Source organism: Tamandua tetradactyla, chromosome 1 (genome assembly GCF_023851605.1).
Source record: "Tamandua tetradactyla isolate mTamTet1 chromosome 1, mTamTet1.pri, whole genome shotgun sequence".
NCBI lineage: Eukaryota > Metazoa > Chordata > Mammalia > Pilosa > Myrmecophagidae > Tamandua > Tamandua tetradactyla.
Genome location: NC_135327.1, coordinates 70,438,845 through 70,459,124, shown reverse-complemented (window position 1 = coordinate 70,459,124; position 20,280 = coordinate 70,438,845). Strand labels below are relative to the sequence as shown.

Genomic DNA, 20,280 nt, shown 5'->3' with positions numbered 1-20,280 from the left:
GACAAATACAACCCCACTGTCAAGTGGATGGGGTCTAATGCAAAGTAGTTTGGGGTCAAAGAAAAAGGAGAGGACAGTAGAGTAATCTGCCCACGCCTCCCCATCCACTGCCTCTGGTGGGTGTGTTTTTATTTCTACCATTATCTGTGTAGACAGCCACCTTTCGGAATCAATGGAAATGCCAAAACCACCTATAGGTGCTCCCTTCAACAGAGACTGAATGAGCTTGAGAAGATTAAGAGGGGTTTTAAATCAATGGAAATGAATTTGAGTCCTGGCTGGCCACTGATGGGCCAGGAGACCTTGAACAAATTAGGCTAACTCTCTGAGCTTTGGGTGCCTTGTTTGTAAAGCAAATATAACATTAATACCTTTCTCTTAGAGTGGCTGAAAGTTGTTGGTTGGTTTGTTATTTTATGCATTCTGTAGCAGGTTGTTAACATAAACCTGTGGAATTTGAAAGATAGAATAAAGCAAGTACACAGACATCCAAAGTCTATAAAAGAATAGCATCATGTCCTTCTCAGATGTTGGATATTATCTAGTTGAGAGAGCAACTGCATTCATAGTCCTACTGATATTGCTTTCTAAGGGAAATGCTATTTTACAGAGGATTATATCAAAGTCTATTTATAATGCATAATTACTCTTTTCTGGACAACTTTGCTGAGTTTTGAGAAAATGCTCTGTGTTGGACATTTTCACCCACCTGAAAGCTTGTTCCAGGCTGAACTACTGAAGACTGACCTTCAGATCCCTGATTAGATCACTACAGTTACAGAGCTGATGACTACGAATTCCATTCCCTGGCTCTGGGCTCCCTGGGATGTACTCTACCTTCCTGGAAGTCCTTTACTATCCCTTTCTCACACTTCTCTGTACAGGTCAGACAGTCCTAAAAGCAGGTCTGTGCACCTCCCACAAGCCGGCTATGTTTGTAGACTACTATATTTGGCAGCTTCCACTTCACAGACACTTTTTCACCTTTGTAAGTATCACAGAGCCAAACATTTTTATTTATATTCAAGCCAACCACCAGGCATTCTGCATGAACCCTTGTTCAATCCATTTAATGATAAAAAATAACAATAGTCTTTTATTTATCTTTAATTATGTGTGATTACATTTTCATCCTTCCACAAAGTGTCCCTTTGAAGGCAGTCAGAGGTGTAAAGATGGATGAAAATGACAGGCGTTGCTACCCAAAGCCATAGAAATTGTGGCAAATTGTGTTTAATTGGATATCTAAGAATCCAGGCCTGATAATAAAGAAAGAAGCTGTAGTATACAGGATATCTCCTATTTGATGACCTAACACTATAAAAATGTCCCAATGAAAAATTAAACTCAAGTTAGAACCATGGGCTTCCATTTACCAGATTTAAAAAAAAGACTTGGGAACATAAATCTTCCCAACACTTGCTATTTTTAATTTATAGCAAGTAGGTCTAAATTATCTCTAGCCCACCAAGATCTAATGAGAAGTGAGAGAATGTGGGGGAAGGTCTATGATTGTGTCTCAAACTTAGCAGAAGGAAGCCTTTAATAAATGGTGGTTCAATTGCATTTGAGCCAACAGAATTTTTCATATAAATGTGAGTTTCAGAACTATGACCAAATGCAAACTTCTCCATCTGGCCCCAGCTCCAGTCAGAATCCACTATCCCAGAGAGATGAAATTGAAAGCCAGTTCTTGCCAATATAATCTGATATTCCAATTGTGAAGCTGGAAGCCTACTTCTTCTGTGGGAAGTAGAGCATCCCTTCCACATGGTCACTGAGACTCTGTGTGTCCTTCACACCATAATAAGTTCTTTTGAGGGTAGAAACTGAATTTGTGACTTGCCACTTTAGGAAATAAAGTGAAGTATAACAGAAAAAAATAGAACATCACAATGGGGTCAAACAAACCTAGTATCAAATGTCATCTCTGCTCCCTGCTGAGAGATTCTGAAGGTTGCTTACCCTTAAAACTCATTCTCCACCTGCAAAATAAGGATGATAATTGCTAATTCCTATCATAGGTATGAGGCATAGATGAGGTCTCCAGCTAATATGAACTCAGCAATGTCATGAGAGAGGGTAAGGAATTACTCCCTCAATATCTCTCGCTCTACAACTACTCCATATATACTTGATAAATAAAAGCCTGCATTTAAGAACTGAGGAGTTTTATCAAAATTCTTTATATCACAAGAGCACTGTTTCTCTGAAATGAGGAAACCAACTTATGACTGAATTAAACTGAGATTGAATTCTCAACTCTCAACTCCAAATTCACCCTTCATTGTCTGTTCTGCAGTAATGGAGAGGGGCCTTGTAAAGTTCTTCTTTGCTAGCTGGCAATGTTAAGATTTCCCAGTAGACGGACTAGAGGGACACTGGAAGAGGAAAGTTTTTTGCTTCCTAATTCCAGCATGCTGCTTCCAACAAGCTCCCACAGAGCAAGCTCCTGGCTTCCACAGTACACAGCATCTCTAGTGTTCAACTTCCACAGAGCACAATGTCAGCAGCAGCTAGGCCTTTTCTATGGAGAACATCCCCTGGTACCCCAGAGAGAGGTTTCCAAGGAAAGTTACTGGCATGGCACCTCCCCATGGATAACTTCCCCAGACAAGCCCTCATGCAGCTTTGCAGAGTGTTGCAAGGTACAGCTCTTCTGGCACCCCAGAGTGTAAACGCCTAGCAAGTCCTACCAATGTGGTGCAGTGAACTTGTCTGCCATCTTGTGGCCCACAGCTCTATTCTCTCCAATGAGGTGTCAATCCTGGAGGTGGGAGGGCCACTTCCACAGTTGTTCCTTCCCTGTGTGCTCTGTCCCAGCCCTAGGTATAGGGACTGCTCCCTATATCTGCCATTATTATATTACTTAGGGTTCTCTTCACTGTTTGCCAGCTAATCCCCTCATGCTCCCACCCCCTGTTAGAGTAATGATTATACTTTTATTGAAGTTTCCCTGTTCAAATTCCTACATTGTTTCTCTCTTCCAGATGGACCCTGTCTGGTACACTAGCTAAGAACTAAATGAGCATAGTGCTCAGAGAACGGCAAAGCTGCAAATGCCATGAAAAGAAATAAGAAGAAGTAATGAAATGACTTAAACTTGCCAAGATTACTTATAGTACCAAAAACCACAGTTTTTAAACAAGTCTGAAATAAAGAATTGATAGGGATGTGGAGGTGACAGAGGTAGAAAGTCTTAGAAGCTAATCCTTGAGCTTGGGGCAAAGAGACCAATGCTTTGATGCCTCATTGAAGGAAGAGCCGTGCACACCTATCTCACGATGGCCAGAAACACCAGGTGGGCACACAAACAGGTAGCTACTGGCTCAAGAACCCAGCATGAAGACCTGCCTTTGCACAAAGTACTTGGACCAAAGGAGAACTGGAAATCACCATCACAATCCAGCTGTATTGGCCCACAGAAATTTGCTCAGGAAAAATTTAGTCATCCCCCATGTTGTCAAAACTGCCTAGTTTCTGTTTCAGTAACTTCAGAGAAAACCACTGTCAGAATAAAAAATACATTCTTGGTTCTCTGACAGAGGTGATCTCTAGGGACCAAAGGAAAACAGCCCAATTTTTAGGGAAAATATTTTAATTAAGAAAGCAATTTGGCTATATCTTCTGATCATCTAACTAGCCTGGGAAACAAAAGTCTTCATATTTCAATGCAATTTAACTAGCTTTTAATGATCAACTACCATTTGTCAGTGCAATGTAATGGGATCTGCAATGAACAAGGATGATTGACATTTGACTCCTGCCTTCATGAGTTCACAGGTTAACAGGTTAAAGGGGTAGTCAGCTACCATGTATAGTGGGGGTGCAAGATGCCATGGGAGTGCATGCAGGGCCCAAGGGGAGAAGTGCCTGCTAAGGAATGACCCTACAGTTTCTTTCCTCTCTGCCTCTTGTTTATTTTTTTAAACTAAGCCCTATGTTCATGTGATAATTACAAAACTTGCTTCCTTCCCACAGGCTACTGTTTTCAATGAGAATCTATAACCAGCTGCAAAACTCATAAAGCCAGGGATTGCAAGCTCCATAGATGGCTCCAAATATTTCCATTTTTAGATGATAAAAGATCATTAGAAAGGGTCAATGCATCAAAGACTTCAAAATAGTGATTGGCTAGAATTCCAGGTCCACCACTTACTAACTGTGCAACCTTGTACAAATTAGCTAATCTTCTCTAGGCCTTGGGTTTTCTTATCTGTATAATGGAGATAATGCTAGTACCTATTTCCAATGATTGTGAGAAACAAATCAGATAATCAGTGTCTGATGATTGATACTATCTCTGCATTATAATAAATGCTCAGTGAAATTAATAACCATGATAGACCACTCTCCCTCATCCACTTACCATTACCGAACTCAGACAAGATTTTTCCAAGGCACACCTACCATGATGATGATAAAAATGGAATGCGAACGGGCTCTGAGGAGTCTATCAGAGGGCTTGAAACTTATATTTTATTCTGTCCCTGGTATATTTAAATATAAAAATATCTTCAACTCAAGTGGATACAAGAGTCATATAATCACTATTCTTTTATTTATTCAACAACAGGTCACCTCCTTGAATACTAGAATTTTCTAGGCATTGGGAATGGTGGTTATCTCGGATTGTCAGGCTGTTATTACAAATGCTATATAATGGTTCTGCTTAAATAAAAGAAATTTATTAGCACAGTTTTCAGGTCAGAATAAAAGTAAAAAGTTAAGATGTCATCAAGCCTTGCTTTCTGCTGGAGTATGTAGCATTCTGTTGCTGGTTGCTGGTGATCTTTGGAGTTCCTTGGCATATATCTCTTCCTCCCTTCACATGGTGATGTACATTCATTCATTTTTCAATCCTGAGACTTTCAGGTTTTCTTTGTAAGACTTCCAGAATTATAAATTAGGACCCACATTGATTCAGTCGGCCACAACTTAACTATAAGTAACATCTTCAAAAGGTCCTATTTACAATGGGTTCACATCCACAAGGACATGGATTAAGATTAAGAACTTGTGTTCCTTGAGGTGGATAATTCAGCCTATCTTAGTGACTAATAATATAAATACGTTTCTGCCTCTCATAGAGCTTTACTTATAACAGGAGGCAAAGAATATGCAAGTAGACACATAAGCAAATGAGATCATTTTAAATCATGATGAAATCAATATAGCTGCTCTAGTTATAATCAAACACATGAAACAATGCAAATGTCCTTCAATATGTAAATGGATGAACAAATTTTGGTGCAGCCACACAGTGGAATATTACTCAGTGATAAAAGGGAATGAACTATTGATACACGCAACAATATGAATGAATCCCAAAGGTATTATGTTCAGTGAAAGAAGCCAGTTCTTGAAGAATCACACACTGGTGCTTCTGTTTATATAACATTCTCAAAAAGACAAATCCATAGCGACAGAGGTCAGATCCATGCTTGCCAAGGTTTAGAGATAAGTGGAGGGGTATAGCCACAAGGGGAAGAAATGAAGGAGTTTTGAGCGGGGCAATGGGACTGCTCTGCATCCCGACTGTGGTAGCAGTCGTACGAATGTAGATAGATGTTAGAACTGTACACCAAGAAAATGAAAGTCAATTTTACTATATGTTGATTAAAAAATCAAAACAAAAAGCTTAGTACCCTGTTACGAAGGGTTGGTCTCATTGGCCCTGTGACCAAGGGGGAGAGCACAGAGCACAGGAGACAGGGAGATGGGGAGGCAGGGAGAGGGGCTCAGGCTACCCTAGGATAACAACTGTTGTCTTGTGTTATGGATTTCATCATGTCCTCCAAAAAGATATGTGGAAGTTCTAACCCCTTTAAGTACAGGTGAGGTCATTTTAACTTTTAAGATTAGGGTGAGCCCTAATTCTCTCTGACTGGTGTCCTCACAAGAAGAGGAGGACAGAGGCCATGTGAAGGTGGAGTGATGTGTCTACAAGCCATGAACCCCAAGGATTACCAGCCAAACTAGAAAGGACAAGGAAAGATTCTCCCCTAGAGCCTTCAGAGAGAATATGTCTCTGCTGGCACTGTGATTTCAGACTTCTAGCCTCCAGAACTGTGACACAATAAATTTACATTGTTTAAGCCACCCAGTTTGCAGTACCCTGTCGTGGCAGCCACAGGAAAATAATACAGTCTCTGGCACATGTGATGTGTTGAAGTCCAACCTAGAGGTCCAAGCAATTCCTTTAACCTCAGCAATCAGGAGTGTGCCTGCCAATCAACATGTTTGCGTAGACTGAAGCAATATATCTGGAGTCACGTAAGAAGTTACTTGAGAAAAACTTGGCAATCTTGAGCAATACTGGAAAAACTAGCTCACTGATGCTGTCATAAACACTAATACAACCATCTTCATTACAGTCATTTGAACAGACTAATTCCAGACAAATGATGAAGCAGATGATGATGGTGGTGGCAACAGATGCCATTTTTTGAGGTATGTCTGAATCTGTGTTAGGTGCTCATTATGCACTGAATCATGTTCCCCACAAAGACATGTTTGAATCCTGACCCTGGTCCTGGGAGTGTGTATCCATTTCTCAGTAGGATCTTTAAAGATGTTATGAGTTGAATTGAAACCAAACTGAGTCCATGTGGGCCTAATCCAACATGACTGGAGTCCTTATGTGCAGTGGAAATTGGCCATAATGGAGTAGGAGACAGGAAGAAACAGATAGCCACGTGGTGGAGACAGACATTGAGTTATGAATTATTGGGACACTACCACCAGACACTACAGACATCAAAGAAAGAACAGCCTGCCAATAACTTGGTTTAAGACTTCTAGTTTCCAGAACTGTGAGATAACAAATTCTTGTTGTTTAAGCTAACCAGTCTGTATTTGGTATAGCATCCCTGGCAAATTAATACAGCACTTTATACACATAAATCCACAAAGACAAATATTTAACACCCCACTGCTCAGTTGCAAGTAATATAGTTCTTTCTGTCCTATAGCTGATCCAATTTCCCCCTCCCCTCACTTTACTAAGTAGGGTGCTTGGGGGTTGGGGGGATAGCGAGGAGGGGAAGAAGGCTTAAACCTGCCTGCTATGAGCAGCTACCTCTCTTCCTATTTAAACAGGATTACGTGAGTAATTCAGATTCTTTGGGTTTGATGTTCACACTTGCCGATGTTCTCTGTGAGTGGTATCTAAGAATGCAGGGCTTTGTACAGAATAGGACGGGATGCAAGACCAACCCCCAAACCCACCACATTCCCATCTGTCCCGTCAATGTTTCTGGTTGACCCCACCTGCTCAAGTCTAACCTGGTAAAGCTACAGGCTCTTCTCTTGGCTCAGTCCCAGGCCTCATGCTCTTCTCTGCAGCTGGCTTCTTCCCTCAGTTCCTGCTCACAGAGGCAAAGCAATATCCACCTCCCACCTTGGCCTAAGCCATCCAGCTCAGCCTTTGGGTTGTGGTCATCCTGCCTCTCACCACAGTACACTCATACAAATCCACTGGCCCTCAATTCAAGGCTGAGGATGCATGCATCAGAGATACTCTGAACCCCTTCCACATCACACAGGAATTAAGCCCTCTGCTGAGCTGTACACAATGGCTGCCTCCTGGGGGGACCCCACCTCTCCTCAGTTTTCAGCTTTCCCCTCAAACTGCAGCCCCTGCTCAAGATGTGTACCAGAGGAGGGGAAGCTAGCATACATGACTGAACGCAGGCTTTCTATCTTTCTGTCCCCTCTTCTTCCCTAGTCCCCCTCACCCACCTTGTCGTCTCGCAAATACTTGCTGTATTACAAGGGTTTCTCAATTGCAACACTATTGACATTTGGGGCCAAATAATTCTTTGACATAGAGGCTATCGTGGGCATTGTAGGATTTTAGCAGCATCCTTGGCCTCTACCCATTAGGTACCAGTAGTGGCCACCCAGAAGAGGCAACCATAAATGTCTCCAGACATTGCGACATGTTCCCTGGGAGATATAATCACCCTCCCCACTCCGCCCTGAGTTAAAACCCCAAGGTCTTTACCTCCCCTTACTCCTCTCCAAGGGACAAGTATCCTACCCTCCTTCCCTGAGACAAAAATAGCAGATGATTTTTCTGGAACGAACATGGGTAGAAGACAAGATCCAAAACTATGTTAGTTAGTTTACTATTTTCCAAATATTATCTCTGGTATCTTTTCCAATCCTCCAAACAGCCCTACAAGCTAGCTATTATTGGCCCAGTTTTCCAAATGAGGAAACTGAACAGGAGAGTTCAAATAACCCACCCACAGGGGGAAACCAGGGTTAAAATAAGTTGTCTCTTTGCAATAGGAATGTGTTTTCTATATGAAGCTTAAACTAAATCTACATTATGCATTAGATTAATTGAACATGAATAAGGTAATTGATGATTCTGCTTATAATATCATTTTGGGCATTTATTCTTGGGAATTGTTCTGAGTTAGGTAAGCTGGATTTTAAATTTGGGTCCTGGTGGACGTCGGTTGCAACACAATGGGAGTCTGAGGCCCTAATACACAAGGAAAGAGCATCATCCCAGAGTGACAGGAGTGCCACGAGGGGTCAAAGGACATGCCACTGGTTCAGGTAGCTCAACCAGCAGATGGGGAGCACAAAGCAGAACGAGATGGATCTGTGGACTTGTTCCTATACTGTGATCCAGGAGCAGAAGTTAGGAGATTTCCCACAGGAGTCAAGGATTAGTTAGACTAACGCAAGTGCATGTGGGAAGGGAAAAGGACTGGGGGTCTGAGGGTGGGAGGATGATTATACTTTTCGGTCCTCCCCCAACTGTGGGTTTTGGGTGAATGAAGTATGTAGGTTTTGTGGGTGGTGGCTGCAGATGTGGTTTGGGGCTCTGGAGGAGTTGATGCCCAGGGCTGGAAAACTGCTTATTAACTGAGCCAAATGTCATGGCAAGAAGTTTCACCAAAGTGAGACCGATGTTGAGGCAGCACATAAAAATTTTCTGATAGTTATACACTCTAATGCTCTTATCTATTTTTACATTTATAGCCACTTCTAAAACCCACATTACATTTTCACATTGGTCTTCCATGTTTGCATCATACTAGGACCTAAACCAAAAGTGATTCTGACCTATAAAATCAAAAGACCATATCAATCTATTTGGATATCTTGATAATAATATGGAAATACCATCAGCTACTTTATATATATATCGAGACCGACAACTTTAGAGTCTGAGTTAAGTCACTTCCTATACATTTTTCCAGTCACAGGATTCTCCATCTAGAGCTATCTTCAAGGCTGATAGAAGTGAGCTCCCTGGAGGGTGAATGTAAGAATTCTCGGACACAGTGATGGTCACTCGGGGTGCAGGCGGACACAGCTCCCCAGGGAGGGTGAGAATCAGGGACTAGTTGGGGGGAGGAGATTGAAAAGGACTCCAAGTAGCACCCCCATGAGGAGCTGTCCCCAAAATGTCTGAACATTACAGATCTATTCCAGCCCTTTATTTTATGGACAGAGGAAGTGAGTCTTTAAAAGGGAAAGTGATATGTCCAAGGTCACACAGGGCCAAAATCCAACTCTCTCAACATATGTGTATGGTTATCACTATATCATGTTTCTCAGAGGCACCCTCAGTTGAACCTTATGAAGTTGCCAGATTTTATGCACGTTTTACCTAAAAGAATGTCAATTTCATAGATTTCACTCAAGAAGTATGGAGAAAAATTATTCATAGCACCAGTCACTCTATCATTTTAGACAATATCTCCTTACATTACACAAGTGGCAAAGCTTCACATGTCTTCCAGCTGTGTGGGACATTAGACCACAAGTCTAATGACTAGCATCAACTTCCCTAAAATTCAAAACCCTGGCTGACAGCTAGAATAATTCATTCCGACCAAAATCCCTAAAGTCACCTTTATAAGTAGAAAATCAGGACCCTTACATGCTAAGTTGGTTACACATACTCATATCACTGCCCACACAATGTAAAAACAGACTAATCAAGAACCAGTGATACTGGGTGTGATTCTTGCTAAATTTGCATCATTTTCAGAACGTATGAAGCCGTTTCCTGCTTCATACCTCTATCTGGGCTGACCTTCCAGAATCCTCCTCCTCAACCTAGCAGAATCCTACGTCACCACCTTTCTAATATCTTCTCCATATTCTTCTTTCAGGCAACCCAGCTGCTCTCTCCCCATGACCCAGCTCAGTTGAGCCTAAAGCTCATCATCTTACATGTAAATTATTTCTTCAGGTGTTTGTCTACTCTGCTTCCACTGGAAAGTTAGTTCTTCAGAAGCGTAGACTGCCATACTTATTTTTTGTGTCTCAGAATATAACAAAGTATGTAGTAATGAAAAACAAATTCATTGCCTATTTTAAAAATAGGAATGTAAAATAAAGCTATGATATAAAACCATTTTCTATAAAATGTCTATAATAACCTCAACCGTTAAAGGCTTAGTAGCATTAAGGAAATCTAAATAACACCAGATTTGGTTCCAAAGCTTGGCCATCCTGGGTTTGACTTCTGAGTGCCTCTCCCAAGCACCTTCCTGCAATAGAGGCTAAGGAACCCAAACATAAAGGCTAATTCCTGGCATATGGCTAGATTAATATTAGTTCATTGTGAAAGTTCAGATTTTTGACAAATATCTTCCCCTCAAAAAAGAACATTTTAAAGATTAAAGAAACAGGAATTACTGTGGATATTTATGTGATTCCCGAGACTCAGAGTTAGAGCTCTGAACCTATGAAAGTCAGCAGTACAACATACAGGAACAGTTTAAAAAGTTAAAAAGGGATCAGACTTCAACTAGAGAGATGTAGGAAACTGATCTGGATAGGACTGGGGTAGATCAGAATACAGGGTAAAGGATGATATGGCCCATATTTTAAAATTAAAAATTCTGTGTGAGACCAAAGAGAGAAATGTTTAGTTGGTGCAAAATTTATATTTTGGGTAGCTCATTACCTAACTTAACATGTATAGTTAGTTTAGGTGAACACCATAAGTACATGGAATCTTGAATAGGGTGTGCAATCTTGTTAGCTTGTCCAGGTTAGTGTGATGCCCCAGTATATTCCAGAGTAATTTGAGCAGTGAATAAAGAGGTATTTGCAAAGTCCCCTTGGAGTACTGGGGATAAAGGAGGAAATATTCAACTTCCCCATTTGGAGAATTTCTGATATGCTTTCAAACAGTGGGGACAACCAAATCAATAAGCTAAACCCTCAATCTTGAGGGTTCACCACTATAAAACTTATGCCTGCAAGGTACAGGCTAAGCCTACTTAAAGTGATACCTAAGAGTCACCCCCAGAGAATCTCTTTTGTTGCTCTGAAGTGGTCTCTCGCTCTAAGCCAACTTGGCAGGTGAACTCATTGCCCTCCTCCCCTACATGGGGCATGACTCCCAGGGGCACAAATCTCCCTGGCAATCTGGGACAGCATCAAGGGATTGAGAAAGGCTTCTTGACCAAAAGAGGGAAGAGAGAAATGAGACAAAATAATGTTTCAGGGGCTAAGAAATTTCAAACAGAGTTCAGAGGTTGTCCTAGAGGTTATTCTTATGCATTATATAGGTATCCCTTTTCAGTTTATAGTGTATTAAAGTGGTTGGAGAGAAGTGCCTGAAACTGTAGAGCTGTGTTCCAATAGCTTTGATTCTTGAAGATGATTATATAAAGATAAAACTTTTACAACCTTGTGTCTGATGCTCCTTTTATCCAGGGTATGGACAGATGAGTTAAAAATATGGACAAAAAATAAATAAATAAATAATGAGGGGGATAAGGGGTGAAATATATTGAAATACTAGTGGTCAATCAGAGGGAGGGGTAGCAGGGGTATGGGATGTATGAGTTTTTTCTTTACTATTATTACTTCTTTTTCAGGAGTGATGCAAATGTTCTAAAAATGATCATGGTGATGAATACAGAACAGTGTGATGATATTGTGAGCCACTGATTGTACACCACGTATGGAATATATGTGTGTGAAGATTTGTCTATTAAAATTTTTTTAGAAAAGAAGTTATTGAATACCATTCAGAATAAGTTGGAGCCTATGCAGCCCCTTGAAATAAGTCACAAGGTGGGAAAGCAGGTAAGTGGGCTCTGATTGCTATAGCAAGAATCACTGGAGACAGAAAAAACACAGAGATGGAAAAAGCTGGTTTGATCAGAAATGACTTAAATGTTTGAATGCCCATGTGCACCATAACATTTTATTTTTTGGTTGCCAATACTATCTAAAATTTGGAAATGATTCAGTAACAGAGCTTGGGATCTCTTCTTCTGGGCTTGGCCATAAAATCAAATCAACAACTACCCTGGGAAACCCAACATGATCACTTAATAGGAAAGTGCAAATATTAATAATATAAATGCTATTGTAAATAGATTCGAGAAGTTAAACATACATAAAAATGAAAAATAAGCAGAAATACAGTAATGTCTAAATCTTTCTGGAGAAACTCTGCTTTGGCCTCTTAATCTCAGTTTACTAACAGGACAAAGCAGATAAAGCCCCACTGACAATTTGGAAAGCATCACCACAAAAATCACTACATGTACATAACTTGGATGTGCCATACCCAGTGTTTCCTTACCAATGCACCAAGCAAATGTGATCAACATTTGTTCTCTAAAAGCTTTCGTAGGACTACTTCCCTTTGGATAACCTGAAATAGTCCATTTTTTCTCTAATTGCCTTCTATTTCTAATATTAGAGTTTGATAATTTCACTGCACAATCATTTTAAAACAACGCAACTACAAAGTGTCCTCTAAGTAAACAACTCAGCAAATCTGAGTTTAACAACCATAACAGGAAAAAAAATAAACCCCAGGCTGAGATGAATCTTAGTCAACAGAATAAAAATTTATGTAATCCAAGTAATATAATAAACATTGTTTTTTAATATTTAAAAAAAAAACTTTAAAAAAATGTGTCATCCAGTATGGTGTTTACCCGGTCTGTAAGATTTCCATTCATTCAAACTCACCTTTTGAATGATCCTGTTAATCTCTGGAGTGTTGGGTGTGTATAGTATTTTCCCGTGGAGTACAGGTTTTAGGAAGGCCCACACCAAAGCACCATTTGGAGACTGCAGGATTTCCTGATAAAGCTTCAAGCAAAACGGTGCTATCACAATTAGAAAAAATAAATAAAAATTAGAAAGCATTACTCATGATACAGAATCCCCAGGATAATAGGGGGATTCATTTACATTGTCTTACAAGAGCCATGATGTCATATTTCTCAACGAATGATCTATATATATTTTTCATGCCACACCTCTGAATTTGGGCTCTAAATAAATAAGTAATTCTCCTCGCCATTGCCTGGTCTTTAGCCACCCTTGTCTCTAAAGAAACCTTAGAATATAATGTTCACTTCAGTAATTGGAAAGAAAAGAGAGCAGCATCCTCACATTTTCAAACTAAATTATCAAAAAGAACAGTGAGTGATAACACAGCCAATTGAAAATGGTAATTTTTAAAAGTCTGATTTTTAATTTAGAAATTCCTGATTTCAACAATCACAATATTGAGACCACAATTAGGCTGTTTATTATGCATTCCTATGCAGTTTTACATGTTGCTACTGAATTTTCTCTGCTAGGTCTATGCACAACTATTGAAATTATTCTGTTTGATGTATTAAATTGTCTCGTTTTCATTCAGGAAACTAATTCCTCAGGATGGCTCTTCTCATGCTTGTGGAACATTTCAATGGCAGTTTTTTTTTTGCTAAATTGTCTAAAGCAATGGCACTTGCTGAAGTTAGAGCCCAATGGCAAATAATTGAATACTATAAGGTTTTAAGTGAGTAAGGAATACTTAATGAGATATTTTACCCCTGAAAAGAACAGTTTGAATGGAAACATTGTATTAGCTTTGATATCATGATTCATAACACCCAAATATGAAGACTACTGTGATGGCAATTTTAAATGTTAATTTCATGCCACCAAATTCTCCATTTGAAAAGAAAAAAATGTTTTTATTCAGCAAGTACAATAAAATCTATAGAAATAATCCCCTAAAATATAAAGTAAGAGCATAATTACATAATGAGTTTTAAAACATTGATCCTAAATGTTTTTTGATATTTTAACAACATACTCTTTAAATTATAAGCTTTATAAAGGCAGTAGCAATTTTATTTTCAGAAAAGACATTAATATAAGTGTATTCAGAACAAGGAATTTGAAACCAGGAATTCTAACATCTTCCACTAATGAGCTGTGCAAACTCAGGCAAGGTCCAACTTCCTCTGAGCTTCCATCGTGTCATCTGGAAACAAGGACACTACTATTTTCCCATGGTTAGTGCGGCAATCATTTGAAATAAAATATGCAAAAAGACCAAGAACTCTTGTTTCTGGATGTTAGCTGAATTACTGGACCAATGGATAGTTGGTTGGATTGTACGCACAAATGAATAACTTGGAGGAATCTCAAATGCAAAAAAGAAAAGGAAATGAGTATAAGGAAAATACAACAAAAATGGTTAACATGTTGGTGGCCGTAAGGTATGCCGATATTGCCAAATTGCCTAGATAATTGATAGCTATCCTAACTAGAGAATAGCTGATAAACATGCTAATGTATCCTGCCTCTAAGTTAGCTCTAAGGGCATTGTCATCTGGCTCCTCATTCTATATCTCCAACTCTAGACACCCCCATTTTCTTCCTCTTTTCCAGTCCCATCAACATCACTGAACTCATTTCCATTGCAGGCAAAAAGCATATAAAGATATACCTTGGGTGGGGTAAGCAGAATTCTAATGGGACCCCTTGGTGCTCATGCTGTATATAACCCCTACCCCTTGAGTGCAGACAGAAAATGTGAATATGATGGCCATCACTCTTATTATTATATTATACATGGCCACGGTGAAAGGATTTCAAAGATGTAATGAAGGTCCCTAATCAGGTGACTGGGAGTTAATACAAAGGAGGTAGGATTAATACCTAATCAGGTAAGCCCTTTCAAAGAGACGGGAAGCCTCAGAGTCAGAGATGCGTCCTGCTGGTTTTAACTTGTCCACACTCAAAACCCTTACTCTCAATCCACATGCATAGACTAGACTGTGTTTCTAAGTAAAATGCATTCGTTTAAAGTGGGACCAGGAAATCCTTACTGATCTACTTTCAGTTGCAACTGAGCCTTATTGACAACAGATCTGTAGGAGGGTGCATGCCATTTCTTGCATAGCCACTTTGCAAGAGCTAAAATGGTGCTTCTGGTCTCCCTGCTTGGACCTTCCACCCTTACTGGCTAGTTAGGGGTACCAAAGGAACTGGGGATTGAGATATGTTAGATGTCTCAGACCTAATTCCTTGGTGTCATGGGTGAGAAGACTAGCAGTGGTCAGAACATGGAGGCTTCCAAAGCGCTAAGTGCAAAGTGCAAGGGAAATAGAATATTATTTGCCAGTATGTACCAGTCTTCTCCACAAATAATATATTTAGTGTAAAGCAGAGATAATGATCAATATACAAATTAATCTTAACAAAATAGGATTACTGTCTTACTTGAATCTTCAGGGATGTTGAATTTTTCTTGGTCATCTTCCAAGAGATTGTTAACTCTGGGTAAATTAATAAATGTGCTAGAGTCACTAAGGAAAGATGCTTGCTCCTTGCAAAGCATCTTCATTACAGACTGGAAAGAACCAAAGGCTGAACTTCTAGCCTGGCCATTTTGTGAAATCTGAAAATGTAGGAAAACAAAACCAAAAACAATTAAATAGTGACTTATAAAGACTACCTCACATACTTGTGAATGTGTAATCACTTCTTTGACTGAACATACAACATGTTCAAGAAACCAAAAATGTTGAACCTCTGCTTTAGTCTTTTCTGATGTAGGAAAATATTCAAATAGCTGAAAAGATTTTCCTCACCAAGATCTTCTTGGTAGCAGAAACAAATGTCACGCACACACACACACACACATACTCACACTAGTAAATCACTGTTGTTTGACCACTAATAAATTACTTATCCATAGTAGTTTTGTATCCCATGGATTTTATTCCATAAAATATTACTAACTCAGGATACTCATCTTAATATGTGTCCATACTGCCAAATTACCCAGATATTTCACAAATAATTCAAATTATATATCAGCTGATGAACATGCTGATATACTGCCTCTTCAGTAGCTCTGAGGACATTGTCATCTAGCTCTTCATTCCAGATTTCAGAGAGTCTCACCTGCTTCCTCTTCTTCTGCAATTCTACCCATCCCAGGCACAAAGATTTCAAGCAAAAACTGATAACAAACTGCTAATCTAATTCAAGTTTGTGTTTGTATTGAAAGTACATGATTTATAGTCTATAAACCAATTATTTGTATGTAAATAAATGTGTTCCGGTTTCTGAAATCTGCTTGCTCTGAATTAATCTAAACAGCCTCTTGAAATCTCTTTCATACAAATAATTGATTAGTAATTTCATACTTCATTGACAATGCATGAACCCAACCTCCAATCTGGTGGAATGTGGATCTACAAAGTCTAGCTCATCCACACATAAGGACTTTAACTCTGTCATGCTGGTTCCTCCAGAGCCACCAAAAGGTTTTCTTTTTCCTATGTTTTGTAGTCTAAAGCAAATTTCAGATGTTGGATGAGACATAAAGACAAACAGGAGCAAATAGAAAGAACCAGCAAATTCAAATATTCCTCCAGGGGCAAAAAACAAACACAAACCTGTTGAACGGCAGGCATGTCTAGCAATGCAGAAATTTTAAATACTTGAAGAAATTCAGGAAGGTATTCAAGGATGTGCTGGGCTTGGGCGAGTAGGGAGTTGAGTCTGGAAACAACATCCAGCAGGGAATTGAGCAAACTATTTGCTTCAGAAGGTATCAGAGTCTAAAAGAAAAAAAAAACCTGAAATAATCTATACTGTATTCTTACTCTCACAGCATCTTTGGAACAGTTAAAACTTGATTATTTAATTTTATTTTCTCTTGAACTTTGGAGATATCTTTGTTGTAATACATAAAAATCTTCTTTATATATAGCTCAGGTTTCTTTTCTTTAGAATACCCTGAAATGAACCAATATTGAAGGTACCAAGGTAAACCAGGAAAAACATGGCCTGTTGTTAAAATTCAAATCATTTCCAAAATATTTCTTCATATCTTTGAGCTATCTGAAAAGGGAACTTGAGAAGGGACCCAAAATAAAACAATATCTATATGTCAAATGGTTTGTCTGCATCTACTGCTTGATTTTATTCAAAACTTTCATTCCACATTTCAATCTTCCTAACACCTTTGGGATGTGCTCATTAATGGATGAGAAAACTGAGGCTCAATGAGATTAAATGGTTTCCTCAAGTCTCACAGTTAGAAAGATGAAGCCATGAATTTAGCCCAGGGACTTAAAAAATATCCACACCCTTTCAAACCCACATGGAGTTGTCAGCACCTGGCACGCCATACATTTCACTTCTTATCTGCAAATTTTCTGTCTGGAAGGTAAACTCCATGAAGTCAGGGATTTTGCCTCTATTGGCCATTTATGTAGCTACAGAGAATAGAACAGCATTTGGCAATATTAGCTGCTCAGTCGGCATTTGCTGAATGAATAGCTAAGTTAACAATGGATAAATTTCCACAGGAAGGGGAAAATCACAGCACTTGCATGTCATTTGCTAATGGAATTTCCAGTTTTTCAGACACAGACCAAAGGCCCAGGTTGTCACTGCTTCTCATTCTTGCTCATTAGAGTTTCGTGACTGCCACTTAGCCGTGAGCTTTGCGGCTGACCTTCGAGGTCCCTGAGACCTCAGCTCACTTCTTTCACAGATGTGCTCCACTCACAGGCATGTGGTTCTGTCAGCAAAGGCAACAGCTACGACTCAAGCAATAGAAACGTTATGTAGGCTTTTGTCACCTTGTCTATGAGCCTTTCTAATTGCAGCCACACTTTCAAAGTAGCACAAAGAGACCCCTGACTTATGGCGGAAGTGACTGCAATGTAGTCATATCCCTGGCAGACCAGAGGAATAAACATATTATGCAAATTATGCTTTGCAGAATGTACCACAAATTCATTGTTGTGGCAAATAGCAGAGTTGAAATAGAAAGCACGTACACTCTAGAGTGAGGTAAAGATGGTGTTCTAGTTTGCTAGCTGCCAGAATGCAACACACCAGAGATGGATTGGCTTTAAATGAAAGGGGATTTATTTAGTTAATGTATAGTTCTTCAGAAGAAAGGCAACTAATTTTCAACTGAGTTTCTTTCTTACACAGGAAGGCACAGGGTGTTCTCTGCTGGTCTTCTCTCCAGTCCTCTGGGTTCCAACAATTTTCCCCCCGGGTGATTTCTTTCTGCATCTCCAAAGGCCTGGGCTGAGCTGCAAGCACTGAGATGAGGTATGCTGAGCTGCTTGAGCTGTGCTGCACTGAGCTTTCTCATTTAAGCACCAGCCAATTAACTCAAACATCATTCATTGCAGCAGGCATGCCTCCTAGCCAACTGCAGATGTAATCAGCAACAGATGAGGTTCACATGCCATTGGCTCATGTCCACAGCAATAGAACTAGGCACCTTCACCTGGCCAAGATGACACCTGAATCTAACTACCACAGATGGTCTGTGGGCGGTGCACTGGTGACTCAGTGGCAGAATTCTCACCTGCTATGCCTGAGACCCGGGTTGGATTCCCGGAAACTGCCCCCACACACACACACACACAAAAAGATGGTCTGCATCCTAGTGTGACACCTATCACTGTGAGAATTTTGGAAGGCTCTGATATTTCTGAGCACTATCATGTATTAATCAACTTTCATAGAGATATGCATATAGAAGGTCCCTAGTGAATAGAAGCTGTTATTATTAATGGTGTCATTTTTATTGTGGCTGGGAGATTGAATCCAACTCAATAGCTTATCCTCCAAAGAAATCTTGGCAAGGACACTGGCACTGTGTTGAAATAATCTGGATCCACAAAAGCACTAATTTCAAATCTCTGGCCAGGTTGTGTGTGTATGTGTGTGTATATATATATATATATATATATATATGTATATATATATATATAATAGAGTGTCTAGTAAAATAGGTATGGCTCATCAATGGACCTGAATCTGATTCTAGCAGGCCCCACACGGCATATTGTGAAGTTGTGAGGAAGAGGTGTCATGAACAAATACAGAACTAGCACTGCTGTAGTTATTAGCTTGAAGTATTAACTCTATTGAGATAGCAGTAGCCGTGCAAATTATGAGTACATTTAGGAAATGCTTATCCTCCTCATGAGTTTAAAAGGTACTTGTTCTGAAGAGGAATATTTGTTCTTGGAAAGTGAGTGCTTGTGTCTTTGTGTGTGTGTGTCTAATCCAACATTTACCCACTGGATTCTTGGAGTAAGAACGGAGGCACACTGTGAAAAAAAAATTGAACTGTTTGAAAGACTTGTATGGCAAATCTACCCTTTCCTGAACGCCGAGACTATTCTCCTGGACCTGGACTGCATAAAACCCCCTTGTTCTACTGTAAGCCCTGGAGCATGACTGATTGACCCAGCTTTTGTAAAATATACACTTAGGAAGACAGTAACAGAACTTCGAGCAGGACCAGTCCCTAAGGATTGGGAGCGATGTTTCTGGAAAGGTGAGTAAAGATCCCCACCGTGGAGACCAGGAGAAGAGCTTTGAGGGAGGGGCAGATCTGAGAGCAAGAGCATAAGGTTGGGAATGGAGTGGTAGTCACGTGGAACCATTCATGAAGGGCTCACCTCTAGGGTTTGCCCCCGGGTTAGCTGCATTTGCCTTTCATTTTCAGTTACTTCCCATGTGCTACAATCCTTGGTTTTCTTCAATCTTTCCATGTTTTCAGAGCACTGTGTGGTAGTGTTTAGGGGGTAAGAAAAGAGTGGACACACACAGATGCTTGTGGTTCATCCTATGTTCACATGCCCCACACCCTTGTCCAGTGCATGTCCTGGCAGCAGTGGCTGTCTTACCCTGAAGGGGACAGAGCCGTGCATCCTGGGGCCCAGGTGGGCAGCAGCCATTCAGATAATCGGGAGCACACTAGGTGGCAATCCCAGTTTTCCTAAATATCCCAAGAAAGATGGCACTTAGAGGGGAGGGAACAGTTGACCTCTAGGTTCTGCTGCAGTGCTTGCTATTGGTCCTTCCAAGTTGAACATGAAGACCATTGCTAATGCCATGCCAAATGCCCTGGTGGCCTGACACCCAGGACCCTGAAAGGTTTCCTCAGATTCCTTTTATTCCTAAAGAGCCTTCACACACCCCATATCAGAAGTC

General features: G+C 40.1%; 1 protein-coding gene across 1 annotated transcript in view; it reads right to left on the bottom strand.

Annotated features, from left to right (window-relative positions):
* ABCA13 (ATP binding cassette subfamily A member 13) overlaps window positions 1–20,280 on the bottom strand; it is a 442,652-nt gene that overhangs the window by 304,627 nt on the left and 117,745 nt on the right. Inside the window, 3 exon segments of the mRNA XM_077118896.1 lie at window positions 12,979–13,118; window positions 15,517–15,694; window positions 16,701–16,865. Of these exon segments, the coding sequence (XP_076975011.1) occupies window positions 12,979–13,118; window positions 15,517–15,694; window positions 16,701–16,865 (483 nt within the window).